Raw genomic sequence first — 17,358 nt, forward strand, 5'->3', positions numbered from 1 at the left:
TACGAGTTATTTTTTTAAATGATTGTTTGACTGCATTTGCATGACAAAATAGAAACAGGTATGCAATTTTCTTTCAAACAATGTAATTGCAGTTTTTCAATCATCATTTTTCTTTTCCTCTTTAAAACTCAAAAGTCCAGTGTGTAGCGGCTGATTTTCTGGGTTATCACTCATCGAAATAACTAGACAGTTCTAATGCTACTTAGCTATTTAAAATCCATCACAATTGTTGAAGTGATGGAGGAGCAGGTTAGGATTACAAATGTCTGTAACATTTGTTTGTTTGTTTGTTTTTTTAGTTTGTGAAACATGTAGTAGATAACATGTATAATTATAAACATGGACATGGACAAGGAAATTGGTGCAAATAAATGGGGATAGTAGGACAGGGATGACAGGCATGTTGGTGTGCTTATGCATGCCCTCTTTACAGAGCTCTTAGGAATGGGGTGAGGTCTACGGTAGACAGTTTAAGGTTGAATCCATCGGGTTTTGAGGATGTAACAACAGAGTCAGGTAGAGCATTCCAGGTATTGACCACTCTGTTGCTGAAGTCATATTGTTGAGTTTGTATCTATTGTTTGCCCCTGTATTATTGAGGTTGATGCTGAAGAAGTCATTGACAGGTAGGATGTTGTAGCAGACAATTTTGTGAATACACTTAGGACAGACAATAGGGGGCATAATTTCAGCTGCCCAAGCTCAAAATTTCAAGCCTGGCGGCATAAGGTATTCTGTTGTGAGTAGAAGAGTGGAGGAAGGACTCTTCTCGTGTAGTATCTCTGGACTCACCCAATTGTGTTAAGGACCGAAATACAGTATGGATTCCGGACAGATGAGCTGTAGTCAAGAATTGATCTAGCAAAGGTTTTGTATGCCATAGTTTGCAGTACAATGTTACCGGAGAACATTGTTTGTTTCCTTGCTTGCCTGAAGAACATATTTCTTAATTGCACATCTCACTCAGAATCTTTGCAGTGATTAGACGACCATTTGCTCCAACTTAAATCAACACTGCATTCTAATAATCTCATGAATATGCATTCTAATTGGCAAATTTGCAGCACTGGCTTCCCTTTTAGTTCTGGGACTTTTCCTGCTTACACTTCCAGGATTTCTTGATAGTGTAATTAATCAAGTCCAACCATCAGATTAACCATGGCTGGCTTTTTTTTAACAGTCCCTTCTAGTCAAATGCAACCCCTGGATCTTCCATCAGAATCCACTTGCCATTTCTTAGCAGCAAAGACATTGTCTGTCATTTGTGGTCAGATAAGCTTAAGCTTGTGGGACACGGTGGCTCAGTGACTAAGATGCCGAGCTTGTCGATCAGAAAGATTGGCAGTTCGGTGGCTTGAATTCTTTGCACCATGAAATGGAGTGAGCTGCCATTACTTGTCTCAGGTTCTGCCAATCTAGCAGTTCGAAAACATGTAAAAAATGAAAATAGAAAAATAGGAACCACCTTTGGTGGGAAGGTAACAGCGTTCTGTGCACCTTCAGCATTGAGTCCTGCTGGCAACATGACCACAGAGATGTCTTTGGACAGCGCTGGTTCTTTGGCTTTGAAACGAAGATGAGCACCACCCCCTAGAGTCAGGAACAACTAGCACATGTGTGAAGGGAACCTTTACCTTTACCTTTAAGCTTAAGCTGAGGATCTTGCACAGTCTGTGCAAAACAGGGGGAGAAGATGTTGTTAAATTGTGCATTTTGATCCTGTTGGATATTTCATGTGAAATTATATCATATCTGTATTTGCAGAATAAACAGAAAATTGTACCAACATAATTTAGCCTTGGCATTTGCCATCCATGAGATCAATGGGAATCCAGAGATCTTGTCCAATATGACCCTCGGATTCTACATTGTGGACAGTTACAACGATGAGAAAACTTTCTATCACAGTGTTTTGCAGCTTCTCTTCAAATCACAGCAATTTGCCTTGAATTACAATTGCAACTCTAAGAAGAATGTAATAGCCATGATTGCAGGATTAAATTCTGATATTTCCTTCCAAGTGGCAAACATCTTAACTCTTTACAAAGTTCCACAGGTGAGGTCTCTAGATGGGAATTGTTTTTCTTGGATATATCTTTGGTATTTTTTCTTTACAAATCGCTGTTCAGAATGGTATTTTCTTAAATAATAAAAGCATAGATTAGAATAGAGTTGAATAGAGTTGAATAGAATAGAATAGAATAGAATAGAATAGAATAGAGAAAATATGGAATGGAAAAGAAGAGTAGAGGAGTAGAAGAAAATGGAATAGAATAGAATAGAATAGAATAAAAAAGGAGTGGAGTGGAATGGAATCAAATAGAAAAATAGAGTAGAATAGAGTAGAGTACAGTAGAGTGGAGTCGAATAGAATAGAAAAAATATGGAATGGATAGAATAGAATAGAATAGAATAGAGAAAAAGGAGTGGAATGCAATGGAATCAAATAGAAAAATAGAGTAGAGTAGTGTAGTGTAGAGTAGAGTAGAGTAGAGTAGAGTAGAATAGAATAGAATAGAATAGAATAGAATAGAATAGAATAGAATAGAATAGAACAATAGAGCAGAGGAGAGGAAAGTAGAGTAGAATAGAATAGAATAAAAATAGAACAGAACAGAACAGGACAGAACAATATAGAATAATAGAGTTGGAAGGTACTTTGGGGTCTTCTAGACCAACCCCATGCTTAGGCAGTAAACCCTACTGCCTAAGAGCCAAGGTGGCGCAGTGGTTAAATGCAGCACTGCAGGCTACTGCTAGATCAGCAGGTCAGCGGTTCAAATCTCACCGGCTCAGGGTTGACTCAGCCTTCCATCCTTCCGAGGTGGGTAAAATGAGGACCCAGATTGTTGGGGGCAATATGCTGACTCTCTGTAAACCGCTTAGAGAGGCCTGAAAGGCCTATGAAGCGGTATATAAGTCCACTGCTATTGCTATTGCTATTGCTACATCACAATATATATTTCTTTTCTTCTTTTAATATCTTTTAATATCATGTAAACAATGTAGTCGACTTGCTATTTCTTATTCATGGTTATACTGTACAACCACAGTAATTATTTACACACACACACACACACACACACACACACACACCATTCCATCATTCAAAAGACAAAACATAAAACTCAAACTTACACTTGTAACAGCTTTTCCATATCGGTATCCACATTTTTTGTAACAATCCTATTTCCCAAAAAATTCTATTTCTATATCATTATCCTAAGTTATACACTTATTTAGATACTCTCTATACATTTATACATTTACCCTTTAGGCCTTCAATTTTACATTTAGTCTCAAGCCAGGAATACCATTTATTCCAAATTTGATAGTATCGGTTTCTTCTCTTTCCTTCATTTCCATAGATAGTTTACCCATTTCTGCACAATCATAGATTTTCCTTCTTATGATCGGGGTCTGGGGGAGTACCTGTTTGTTTCTAGTTCTGTGCTAGTACAATTCTTCTTGCAGTTAATATGTGTAGTATTATGTATTGTATTTTTTCTCCATTTTCCCATCAAAGATTCCCAGGAAAAACAATTCCTGCTTCAGCTCTATCCTTTGCTCAGTTATCTCTTCCAACCACTTCCTTATTTTATGCCAGTATTTTCCAACCTTGGGGCAAGTCCACCACATGTGGTAGAATGTTCCCTGTTTGTACTGACACCTTCAACATTTCAGAAATCTGTTTGGAAACATCTTAGCCATTCTGGCTGGTGATAGATGCCACTGATAGAACATTTTGTAGAGGTTCTCCTTTTAAGCAGCTGACATTGTTAGTCTGGGAGAGACTTCTAACTCATTTCTGAATTTTATCTCCTCCCCTCTTAGCTGGCCTATGGATCTTTTGCCTCTGAAAGGAAAGATGGATCCAACCCTTCCTTCTTCCGTATGGCCCTTGGCGAAGACCACCAGGTTCAAGGCATCCTTTATCTGCTAAGGAATTTTGGATTGACCTGGATTGGCCTCTTCACTCAGGATGGTGATGGTGCAGAACATTTCCTGCTCTCCCTGGAGGCCCTGTTCTCCCAGAATGGAATCTGCTCTGCTTTCACTCAAATAATTCCACAGCAGTATTTAGAAAGTATAAACAGTTGGAGTAAACTTGCTGAGCTGGTTGAAAAACTTAACCTCCATTTTACAGAGAGTAAAGCAAGTACCTTCATCATCTATGGAGATACGTCAACCCTATTGTACGTGGCTTCTTTACTAGTAGAGGTATATGATGAATGCAATGAAAAGGCATGTGGGGGAAAGGTGTGGATTATGACAGACCAGGTAGATTTCTCTGAAAGGCTGAATGACAACATTCATATGTTCCAAGGAGCTCTTTCCTTCATGCTTCATTCCAGTGAGATAAAGGCATTTTGGGAATTTCTCCACCTCCTCAGACCTGGCCCAAAGGTTAATAATCTGGAGGATTTTTGGAACCGAGCCCTCAAATGTCTCTTTACAACTTCAGAGCAAGTGGGAAAAAAAAGGTGTACCAGAGAGGAGAGTTTTCAGTCCATCCCTACCTCACATTTTGAAATGACCATGAATGGGCACAGCTACAGTATCTACAATGGAGTTCATGCTGTGGCCCACGCTCTGCAATCTCGAGCTCGAGCCAACTCTAGGACAACATGGGAAAGAAAAAGGCTTCAGCCTTGGCAGGTAATGCTTCCCCCATATTTTCCACATTAAGCTTTTTATTACACCACTCGCTGATAACCTGGCGTTGTCCAGGTATTTATTTATAGGGGGAAAACATAATTTCAAATGTTGGATTTTCCTCCTTACCAGAGGGAGCCCCCTTGTGGAGTACTGTGAAACTGTTACCATGGGAACTGCACTGTACAGTAGAAGCCATTTTACGGCAGTACAATATAAGCCATTTGAAGGCACAATAGGCTGTATCTTAACAGAACACAAACACTGATGGGGTGTCAGTGGTGTCTTACCCCCACAGTATTTGTTTCCAAGAGTAAGTCATCTTTGTACCAAGTTTGTTTGTAATTGCTCGAGGAGTTCCATAGTTATGTGGAAGAGAGAGGGGGGGGAGAGGGAGCATAATTATATATATATATATATATATATAATTTTATATATATAATTATAAATATATATATATATATATATATATATATATATATATATATATATATATATATATATATATATATATATATATATATATATATATATATATATATATATACACATACACATAAATAATAAACTATTTCACACACACCCCTTTGTTTGTGTATTTCTGTTTCTATCAGCTCCATATCGCTCTTCAGGATATTTTATTTAATAACTCAGCAGGAGAAGTTGTGGCCTTCAATGTGGACCGGGAAGTAGAAAGTCAACTTGATATCACCAACCTGCTCACCTTCCCCAATCGTACTTTCCAGAGGGTGAAAGTTGGAAAGATTGATCCCAAGTCTGCAGAAGGAAAACAAATCTCCCTTAAAGAGGATATGATAGTGTGGCATACATCTTTTAACCAGGTGTACAATGTAGGACCCTAGTTTCATTTATCTTATTTTATTTTTAAAATCAGACACTCAGAACATTGTACATATACTGTATATACTCAAGTATAAGCCTAGTTTTTCAGCCCACTTTTTGAGCTGAAAAAAGCCGCCTCGGCTTATACTCGAGTCAGTGAAAAATTTGCCCGAAATGGAGGAGATAAAGGACGGGGCCATGCCGCTGGGTGACACTTGTGAATGGCCCAGCGCCCCTGAGTTTCCCCTCCCTCTGTGTCAGTTTGCCGTGCAGCGTGCACCGCACCATACCCCCTCCTCACGTTCTAATGTAATGCAGGGCTATCTTACGATTCCCCTTCCTCCCCCTCCTGCCGCTCTGCAACGATGTCCCACCTCCTCCTTGTTATGGCAAGCAGCCACATAGCGATGTCCCACCTCCTCTGGTACAGTGATCCAATGATAGGAATCACTGTGCCGTGTGTCATAGGAGGTGGGACATCATCATCACAGCGGGACATCAGCATCATGAGGTGAGTGAAGTATTTCATTGAATACACCGGTATTGTGTGATAATAATTTGTTATGCAGAGCAAATTTTTACAATGGCTACTGTATATTTAATGGGCACAGGCAGGCTGTATATGTTATTCAATGGGCAATGGCATTATTGGTATCTATTTTTATTTTTGAAATTTACCGGTAGCTGCTGCATTTCCCACCCTAGGCTTATACTCGAGTCAATAACTTTTCCAGTTTTTTGTGGTAAAATTAGGTGCCTCGGCTTATATTCGGGTCGGCCTATACTCGAGTATATACGGTAAGTACAACATTGAACCATTGGAAAGAACCAGAATGGTCACCTCTTCCAGTACTCTGCAATGTGCCAGGTTGTCATTGAGACCACCATAAAAAGTGGCTGTCTAGTCTCATCTTCAGAAGATTAAGTTCTCAAAACTCCATAGCAATATTCATCTATTATATTATTTATTATTTATTTATTGCCTTTCATTGTCTTGTTTTAGTGAAGGTAAACACTGAACAACAGAAGAGTCCATGACCAAAATAATACATTTAGTAATATTTACCAATATTTATAATCTGTTAGATGTCAACTTGTAAAGTGTTACCATGACTATTATCAAGTTGGTATTTGAGAGAGGATTCCATGCATACCTTCAGCCAGAGTTGGATCTCATATTTCTACAACCTAGTTCATGAATATGATCTATGATGTATGACAGAAGGGAGGAGATAGAGGGGTAAAGTTCAAATGCAATTAAGTGTAAATCAGTTTTGGCTCCACAGGAGTACACGCCAGAATGTTGATCCTAATAAATGAATGGGTTTCTTTTGAACTTTGTCTTGAGGCTCGTAAATTAATTAGGTCATGTTCTGGGAACTTCACAGTCACGAGATTGCCAAAAAGAAATCTGAAAAAGTAATAGACACTGATCAATTCCCCAAATATCATCTTACACAGTGGTGGAATTCCAAATGTTTTCTTTCCAGTTATAATGTTGATGGGGGTCGGAGGGTGGGGCCAACCAGAGGTAGTATTTGCCGGTGCTCTGAACTACTCAAATTTTCTGCTGCCAGTTCATCCAAACCGGTCCTAACTGGCTGAATACCACCTCTGATCATACATTGTTTCAAGTGGAAATAATAGTGTGTCTTCAGAATGAAAGATGGTCTTAATATTTGTATTATCCATCTTCTTTCAGTATGAACTCATATTCCAGGAAGATGTCACACAATTTGTAGAAACCAATACTTAATAATAACAGAAGCAATTGAATTCCTCGTAGCTTCAGATATGATTGTGTTCAGAACATCTCAATTATTTTCATCTTCCTGGATAGGTGGCTCCTCATTCAGTGTGCAATGAGCATTGCCAACCAGGTTATCAGAAGAAGAAGAAGGAAGGGAAGAAATTTTGCTGTTATGACTGTGCTTCTTGTCCAGAAGAAAAGATTTCGGACCAGAAAGGTAAATTATGTTGTGTAGACGGTATTCCACACAGACAGACCATCGTGTATTGGAGAATGTTATTCTGATAAAAATACAGTGTTTCCCTCAAATGAAGCTCAATCAGAATTTGTACATGGGTTCAGATGTGAATTAGATAACAAACTAACTGGATACCCATGCTTCGCTATGAAATCATATGATCAGGCCAGCCCACAGTCTGAATGAGTCACACACTGTTGACTCCCACATAAGACAACTGGCAGTGGGAACACAGTTCCTTTCAAGTAGGGAGGGGGAGTAGAACATCTAACTCCTAAGCATCAATGCATGTCACTATAATACTGTATAAGAAATACTGATGACCTGTTGGTCATTTCAAAAAAATCCTTTCTTAGCAAGCACCCAGAAGCCGGGAGAAACGTGCTGATTTTCAAGTTTGTAGGCTTTAGAGTTCTGAAGATTTTGTGATGAGTGAGTGGTATTTGGCATAGAGAGATGGATGGATAGAGAGATAGAGAGATAGACAGACAGACAGACAGACAGACAGACAGAAAGAAAGAAAGAAAGAAAGAAAGAAAGAAAGAAAGAAAGAAAGAAAGAAAGAAAGAAAGAAAGAAAGACCATTAGTGACAGTATAACTTATATTTCAATAGTAATTGGTGGCATTTAACAGCCTTCAGGAACAAATCTGTAACAGAAAATCTCAGTTTATCAGAATTGAAGTGGAATCTGGTTATTGGTTTTCAGACATGAATGACTGTTTCAGATGCTCAGAAGATCACTATGCAAATGAACACCACACTCAATGCATCCCCAAAGTGATAACTTTTCTCTCTTATGAAGAACCCTTAGGAATCAGCTCAGCTTCTGCTGCTCTGGTTTTCTCCCTGAGTACAGTCTTTGTTCTTGGAACATTCATTAAGCACAGAGATACTCCAATTGTCAAAGCCAACAACTGTGATCTCTCTTATATTCTCCTTGTCTCCCTTCTACTCTGTTTCCTCTGCCCTTTGCTCTTTCTTGGCCAGCCAATGAGAGTCACCTGTCTTCTGCGACAGCCCACTTTTGGCATGACCTTCTCAATGGCCACTTCTTGTGTCTTGGCCAAAACCGTCACTGTGGTGGTGGCTTTTATGGCTACTAGGCCAGGATCCAACATGAGGAAATGGGTGGGGAAAAGACTACCCAATTCCATTGTGCTCTGCTGTTTCCTCATTCAAGTAATTCTTTGTGTTGGGTGGATGACAATATTTCCCCCATTCCCAGATCTGGACAAACATTCATTCACCAAACGTATCATAGCTGAATGCAATGAGGAACCCATTGTGATGTTTTTCCTTGTCTTGGGGTACATGGGGCTTCTTTCCATCATCAGCTTCATGGTGGCCTTCCTAGCCAGGAACCTTCCAGAGAGTTTCAATGAAGCCAAGTTCATCACCTTCAGCATGTTGGTGTTTTGCAACATTTGGTTAGCTTTCCTTCCAGCCTACCTGAGCACCAAAGGGAAAGACAAGCTAGCTGTGGAGATCTTCTCCATCTTGGCCTCCAGTGCTGGTTTACTCAGTTGCATCTTTGTCCCCAAATGTTATATTATTCTGATCAAACCAGAGTTGAACAGCAAAGAACAGCTGACAAAGAGAAAGAATTAGGAAACTGATATATTTTTGAATGATAATAGCTTTGCTGTCTCTCATCCTTGAGATCCTGATATATTTAAATTGCATTGTGTGTTTATATTAAAGGTGTAAGAACATTTACACTTCTCTGATTAACTGATCATAAATTCCTTCTGAAAGACTTTGAAGAAACACAAGTTGTTGCTATGTTTGGATTGTGAACCTGTCCGATCTGTGCTTCACCAAATGGAAATTAATTGTTGTTCGATTACAACTGATATGGTGTTGAATGGAGCATTGCTAAGGCCATTAGAATAATGTACTTTTTCTCATTTTCTTTTACTGTATTTTCCTGTTGAAATGTGTTCTTTCCTTTTTTCCTTTATTTATTTATGTTTGGTAAACATGCTATCTATAATGATTTATTCATTCAATCAATCATGCATGCATGTTCACATATATGTGGCTCCTGGGATTCAAATGTATTCAGCACCTGATTTTGAAAGATTGCTTTGCTTATAAATGTAGTCAATTGATTACAACAATAAAGGTTGGACACACCTTTATTGAAGGAGTTGACACACAGGATATTGAATGTACTTGCTATTATTCCTTCCTCTTATAATGTCTACAGAAATACCTGGCTGCATTGTGTTACAGGTAGTACACGATTTACCACCACTCATTTAGCAAGTGCTTGAAGGTACAACATTTTAGATTTCTTCAAATGATTTGTTGGTTTCATTCTCACTAAATTTTAAAATTATATGCAATTTGGTGGAAGGTACCTGGAGTTATCCTAACCCAAGATTTTCAACTGAATTTAATTTATTTTAATCTAACCTAAACCTAAGCCTAAAACTGCTAATTTGCTTGGATTCATTAGTCAGAACCTTGATTAATGACAGAAGATAGGTAAACAAATTAGATCTTCTTCAGAGTTCCTAACCAAAGGACAAGGCTGAACATTTCAACAAAACACTCACAATGTGCCATGGAAACAATCAATTTGGAGCAAACCATCAAAGAAACTCTGACATTTCAGGTTGTTCAGATTTCTGGGACTGTGGGCAGGCTGTCCTGTAACAGCTGACTAGACCTTGTCAAGTACAGTGGAGAAGGTTCCATTCCTCTCCTTAATACTGCTCACCAAAGCCTTCGTGAATGAATGTTCTTCCATGCTGGGTGACTGTCACAGACTATCAGGCATCTCAAACAGTGGTGGTATTCAGTCGGTTCAGACTGGTTCACCCAAACCGGTAGTGGTGACTTGCCGGTGGGCCCAACCACCTGCCCCAGCACAATGCCATCCTAGATAGCCACATTTTCCAAACCGCATGTGTAGGAAGTTAAAACCTACCCCTCTACTAGAAAATGAAATATTTTAGGAAATATTAAAAGGGCAAAATATTTCCCCCTAAAAGGGAGGCAGGAACTCATCCCCCAACCTTTGTCAATAGGCCATTAAGGTCTGAGCCAGTCTATTCTACATAACAAGGATCTACCTGTTTCAGGAGGATCCATCTAGCAAACAGAAGCTCACCACGTGGCACCTGGGAAGATTACATCAACCAGCGGCTCAAACAAGCTTCGGTCTCAGGAAAGCCTACAAAATTAGCTAAGACCTCTGCTTTCTGGGAGTCTGATAGCCAATGGGATATATTTATTACACAGGAAACAGAGAGGTGGGGCCCTCAGAAGGTATAGAACTTAGGGTACTCTTAGCATCTCAACCCTTTTCTGCTCAGGAGCTCAAGCCATTTGATCCTGTTCAGGAATTCAAGCCATGTGATCTTCTCCACCATTCAACCATCTTTCCAAGCAGCCTCCATGTTTCCAGTGTTTTTCCCTGCACTTGGAACTGAATCCAGGTGGACATTTCTTCCAACAGCTCAGGCGTGCAAGCCGCACGCGCGAGCTCACAATTTCAGTGTGTGGCGAACCGGTGGTAAAACTATGTGAAACCCACGGAAACCCAGGAACCTTCCAGAGAGTTTCAATTAAACCAAGTTCATCACCTTCAGCATGTTGGTGTTTTGCAACATTTGGTTAGCTTTCCTTCCAGCCTACCTGAGCACCAAAGGGAAAGAGAAGCTAGCTGTGGAGATCTTCTCCATCTTGGCCTCCAGTGCTGGTTTACTCGGTTGCATCTTTTTCCTCAAATGTTATATTATTCTGATCAAACCAGAGTTGAACAGCAAAGAACAGCTGACAAAGAGAAGGAATTAGGGAACTGATATATTGTGGAACGATCATAGCTTTGCTCACTCATATCATTTTTTTTTAATTGTTATATGGCATGTATATATTAAAGGTTGAAAAACATTTACGCTTCTCAGATTAATTGAATATATACAAATATCCATCTGATAGATTTTAACACAAGTTGTTGCTAGGTTTGAATTGTGAGCCTGTTAAACCTATGCTTTACTAAATGGAAATTAATTGTGGTTTGATTACAATTGATATGGTTATTGGCAAGACTATTAGTATAGTATATTTTTCTCATTTTCTTTTACTATATATTATTTTCTAAAATGTATTCATTATTTTACTTGGTGGATTTAAATTAAATTAACTGTTAAGCTGGTGTTACCCAGGTATTTATTGATAAGGGGAAAATATCCAAGCATAATTTCTCATGTTGGATTTTCCCCTATACCCCTTATGGAGTACTGTGAAGATATTACCATGGGAATTTGAGTATGTAGATTAAATTAAAGCCCGTACTGGGAGCCTCCACCTTCCAGCGCCTTTTATCTACCTGGTTATAGTCTACACCCTGAAGCTAGCCAACATCTGGCCCCTCCAAATCCCTCCCCCTCTCAGCTGTTCAACTTGCATCTGACTTTGGGTTCAAACGACCTGCTCTGCGCAGCTTTCCTGATGCATGTTGGCCTGGTGTGATGTCATCTGTCATCACCCTGCGTAGCCAGAAGCCGGAGGTCTCGTGGGGATCGCCTGCAGCTGTTTTTGCCAGTTGTCCTTGCTGATATCCCCAACACCATCAGACCCATGTGGGTGGTCACCTGCATTTTTGCTCTCCCCAAGCTCTGGAGTCTTTTTTTGAGACTCCAGGAGGGTAAAAACAACCTCCTATGGGCTCTGGAAGGCCTCCAAAGGGCAGAAATGGGCCTGTTTCTGGCCTTCCAGAACTGCAAGTAGGACTGTTTTTCACCCTCGCAGGGCCCCGGCCCAGGCCCTGCACTTACATGGCATCCAAAATGGGCCGCATGGACACTCCTGGGAGGGGTGGACCAGAACGGGTGAGGCTGATTTGCTGAACTACTGGTTCAGCAAAGCAGAAGTATAAGTAGCATCCGGTTCACCGGTAACAGTCCAAACCGGCTGAATCCCACTCCTGACTACCTAATCTTCAGCTTCCTCTTTAGCAGGATAGTGAGCCATTTCAACATAATTACTTCACTTGTTTAAAGTCACCTTACAAATCCTCTTGTCCTTCTGAATTCAGTTAATTGTATTTCCAATCCAGTTAAATGAGAATTCCTCCCACAAATGAGAATGAAGAAATATTAAGGTATCCTCTACCAGGCATGTTCACCATAAGTTCATATATTTTATCAGACAGTTAGGAACTGATCATTACAACTGGGTTATAATCTTTCTAGAATTGTCCCCACATTTCTTGTAGTAGATTGTTGATTGTAGAAGTTTATTTATATGCCGCCCTTTTCCCTGGGGGGACTCAGGGCGGCTCACAACCCAAGGGGGAGGGGGAGACAAACTTTTAACATATAAGACAATACATAATTAAAAAACACAACATTCATACCATTCGGGCGGGTTACAGTCTTAGCCCCAGGCCTGACGGGATAGCCAGATTCTGAGGGCTGTGCGGAAGGTCTGGAGGGTGGTGAGGGTACGAATCTCCATGGGGAGATCGTTCCATAGGGTCGGAGCTGCCACCGAGAAGGCTCTCCTCTGCGTAGTTGCCAGTCGGCATTGACCGGCAGATGGAACTCGGAGGAGGCCTAATCGATGAGATCTAATAGGTCGCGTGGAGGTAATTGGCAGTAGGCGGTCTCTCAAGTACCCAGATCCACTACCATGTAGGGCTTTATGGGTGACAAGTAGCACCTTGAAGTGCACCCGGAGATCGACAGGTAGCCAGTGCAGCTCGCGGAGGATAGGTGTTATGTGGGTGAAGCGAGGTGCACCCACAATCACTCGCGCGGCCGCATTCTGGACTAGCTGAAGTCGCCGAATACTCTTCAAGGGCAGCCCCATGTAGAGCACATTGCAGTACTCCAGCCTAGAGGTCACAAGGGCATGAGTGACTGTTGTGAGAGCCTCCCGGTTCAGGTAGGGGCGCAACTGGTGCACCAGGCGAACCTCGGCAAATGCCCCCCTGGTCACAGCTGACAAATGGTGTTCAAAAGTCAGCTGTGGGTCCAGGAGGACTCCCAAGTTGCGGACCCTGTCTGAGGGGTATAATGTTTGACCCCCCAGCCTGAGAGGTGGAATACTTGCCGAATTGGTGGGAGGGAAACACAACAGCCACTCGGTCTTATCTGAGTTGAGCACAAGTTTGTTAGCCCTCATCCAGTCCCTAACAGCTTCAAGTCCCTGGCTCATCACGTCCACCACTTCATTGAGTTGGCACGGGGCGGACAGATACAACTGAGTATCATCCGCATACTGATGGTATTTTATCCCGTGCCGCCGAATGATCTCGCCCAGCGGTTTCATGTAGATGTTGAAAAGTAGAGGGGACAAGACCGAACCCTGCGGCACCCCATATGTTAGGGGCCTAGGGGTCGATCTCTGCCCTCCAACTAACACCGACTGTGACCTGTCCGAGAGGTAAGAGGAGAACCACTGCAAAACAGTGCCTCCCACCCCCACCTCCCGCAGTCGTCGCAGAAGGATACCATGGTTGATGGTATCAAAAGCCGCTGAGAGGTCAAGGAGAACCAGGATGGAGGCAAAGCCTCCGTCCCTGGCTCTCCAGAGGTCATTGGTCAATGCGACCAAAGCGGTTTCTGTGCTGTAGCCAGGCCTGAAGCCGGACTGGAATGGGTCAAGATAGCTAGCTTCCTCCAAGGACCGCTGGAGCTGAAAGGCCACCACCTTCTCAACAACCTTCCCCACAAAGGGGAGGTTGGAGACTGGACGATAATTGTTAAGAATGGCTGGATCCAAGGATGGTTTCTTCAAGAGGGGTCTCACCACCGCCGCTTTAAGTGCGGGTGGAAAGACCCCCTCCTGAAGGGAGGCGGTAACAACCGCCTGGATCCAGCCCCGTGTCACCTCCCTACTGTTAGCAACCAGCCAGGAGGGGCACAGGTCCAGTACACATGTGGAGGCACTCACAGCTCTCATGGCCTTATCCACGTCCCCAGGGGCAACATTCTGAAACTCAACCCAGGGGTGGTCTACCAGATTATCCCCTTGTGCCTCGGCTGGATCTGCAGAATTGAAATCGGAGTCCAACTCCGACCGAAACCGAGCAACTTTGTCCGCCAAAAACTGGACGTAGTCCTCAGCCCTACCCTGAAGCGGATCCCCTGTGTCCCTCCTGTTTAGGAGGGACTGGGTTATCCTAAACAGGGCGGCTGGGCGCGACTCAGCGGAGGCGATCAAGGTGGCAATATAAGCTCTTTTCGCCGTCCTAATTGCCCTGATGTAGTCCTTGATGCACGATGTTAGAAGTGCTCGGCTCAATTTGGATTTGTTGGACCTCCATAGGTGCTCTAGGCGTCTCTTCCAGCGCTTCCTCTCCCGGAGTTCCTCGGTAAACCAAGGAGGCCTCCTGGATCCACTGCCTCGGAGCGGCCGTAGTGGCGCAATCCGGTCAAGAGACTCCGACGCTGCCGAGTTCCAGGCAGCAACCAGAGTCTCCACCGGACTGTGGGCGAGAGTATCAGGAATAACCCCAAGCTCCGTCTGGAACCTCAAGGGGTCCATAAGTCGCCTGGGGTGGAACCACCTAGTCGGTTCCTCCTCCCTACAGTGGAGGTTTGGTCTCCGAAAGTCAAGCCTCAGTAGGCAGTGGTCTGACCACGACAGGGGTATGATCTCATTACCCTTCAGACCAAGATCACAAGTCCACTGCTCCGAGAGAAATACGAGGTCGAGCGTGTGACCCGCTGAGTGGGTTGGGCCCCGAGTTACTTGGGTCAAGCCCATGGCTGTCATGGAAGCCATGAACTCCTGCGCTCCATCAGAGTGTTCACCGAGCGAAGGCAAATTGAAATCCCCCAGAACCATAAGCCTGGGGAACTCAATTGCCAGCTCGGCTACCGACTCGAGGAGCGAGGGGAGGGCTGCTGCAACGCTGTTGGGAGGCAGGTACGTTAACAGCAAACCCACTTGACCCTTGAGGTCCAACTTCACCAGCAGGGACTCACACCCGACAAGCTCCAGAGCAGGGATCCTACGAGGTACTAGAGACTCTCGGATAACAATAGCCACACCTCCACCCCTTCTCTGGGCTCTCGGCTGATGGAGCACCTGAAAACCTTCTGGGCACATCTCTACGAGGGGGACTCCTCCCTCCGGGCCCAGCCAGGTTTCAGTAATACATGCCAGGTCTGCCCTCTCGTCTAAAATTAAGTCCCGGACGAGGGGAGCCTTGTGAACTACAGACCTGGCATTTAGCGACAACAGCCTGAGACCAGGGTCCTGACTACTCGCGCCATCTGGCCTTGGAGTGGGACTCATAGGGCTGGAAGGAGGGATCTCTGTGACGTAGCAAGCCTTCCTTCCCTGGTAATGGCCAGCCCTAAAGTCCCCGCCGTATCTGCCCCTCCCTGATACAACCATAATGCTCCGGCCCACTCCCGTGTCCCTGGTTCTCTCAACCACCCCTATGGCTCCCGCGTTCCTCGACAGGCCCTCCGAATCAGACACACTCATTCGTTCACCCCAAGCAGTCCCCACAAAGTAATTAAAACACGAAAAATACAACAATAATGGGCAATAAAAAGTGGGATCATTCACTCACTCACATACAAATCCCATACATTCACCATACCAGTTAAAAATTGCGCAACCGTGCGAAGTTCGTAGGTGGATGTACAAAAAGAGTAGGTGTGGGGTTAATCCCAGTCACAAGGGGAGAGAGCAAATTCCCTGCCCACGTCCTCTTTGTCCTCCACTTTCCTTTTCTGCAAGAATTGTGAATACAGAGTGGCATGCACAACTCTCGGCGAGGACGGAGATCAAAAAACTCCATGGCCAAACAGCAACAGCCAGAGTGGCAGGGGGTGTGAGTGGTGGGAGCAGTTCAGGGAGGCAGTGTTGTCTGGGAAGGCAAGCCAAGAAACAGTCACAGATGGTTGCAGTACTAGTAGTGGCCACAGGGATCACAAGCCAAGATTGTAAAAGCCGGTCTGAGGTAGCAATAGTTAGATGATAATTAAAGCAATAGTTAGATGGTAATTAAAGCAATAGTTAGATGGTAATTAAAGTCAGAAGCCGTGATGGAGGAGGGGGGGGATGCACCAGGATCATCCACGGCAGCGATGAAAAAGCCAGTTGCATGGATCCATAGTGCAGAGTAGTAATTCCCAATCCTGCCCACAGCCATCAGAATACTACCCCCAAGCACGGTGTCCCTCCGCGGCCAATCTCAGTCCAACATAGTCCAAGCAAAGTCCAAGCACAAGGGGATTCAAACCACCCTCGTGCCGCCCCCGTTCGCCTGGGGGGGGAAAGGCCGTTCCCGATAGCCACCAGACGCTACTCGCGCTGTTCGTGCCACCCGTGTTGTCGAAGGGGAGGGGGAGGGGGCTATCAATGGTTATGATTAGATATTCCCCCACAGTGTATTTTATGTTGTTTAAAGTTTTATTTCTTTTAAGGCAAACATTTCATCATTCCTCAATCAGTAAGACATCGAAGTACAATTTTTTGTATGTCAAAATAATTCTAGTTTACCACCAAATTCTTGTCTAGCCTAATATATACCCCTCCCTCCCTCCACCCTCTCCCCCAACCCCCCTCCACCTTCCCCCCCCAACTTCCCAGAACCCGTACACGGTATGGATTTCTAACAAACACAGTCTAAAATCTGTTGAGAAAAATAATAAAAAAAAAATTAATAACATTTTACATTGACCTTAGCTTCTTCTTGCTGAACCAACTTTAAACAATTTAAATCATTTCTGATCTTAAGCATAGGCTAACTGGAATTTCTTGGTCCCATATTTATTTTGTATATAGTCAGTCCATTTTTTCCAGTCTCGTTTATATCTCTCATTTGAGTGATCTTTAAGATATGCCAATATTTTAGCCATCTCGGCTAAGTTTGTAACTTTCAATGTCCATTC

General features: G+C 43.1%; 1 protein-coding gene across 1 annotated transcript; it reads left to right on the forward strand.

Moving 5' to 3' along the window:
- The first annotated feature begins 1,849 nt into the window (after positions 1–1,849).
- LOC106551111 (vomeronasal type-2 receptor 26-like) lies at positions 1,850–9,224 on the forward strand. Its single transcript, XM_087714999.1, has 6 exons — positions 1,850–2,056; positions 3,835–4,659; positions 5,289–5,507; positions 7,340–7,466; positions 8,715–8,916; positions 9,191–9,224. The coding sequence occupies exons 1-6, from the start codon at positions 1,850–1,852 to the stop codon at positions 9,222–9,224; spliced, it is 1,614 nt and encodes a 537-aa protein (XP_087571125.1).
- Positions 9,225–17,358: the final 8,134 nt, after the last annotated feature.

Source organism: Thamnophis sirtalis, unplaced genomic scaffold (genome assembly GCF_051295495.1).
Source record: "Thamnophis sirtalis isolate CommonGarterSnake01/CBP01778 unplaced genomic scaffold, rThaSir2_p1.2 scaffold_4, whole genome shotgun sequence".
In the NCBI taxonomy this organism is placed as follows: Eukaryota; Metazoa; Chordata; class Lepidosauria; order Squamata; family Natricidae; genus Thamnophis; species Thamnophis sirtalis.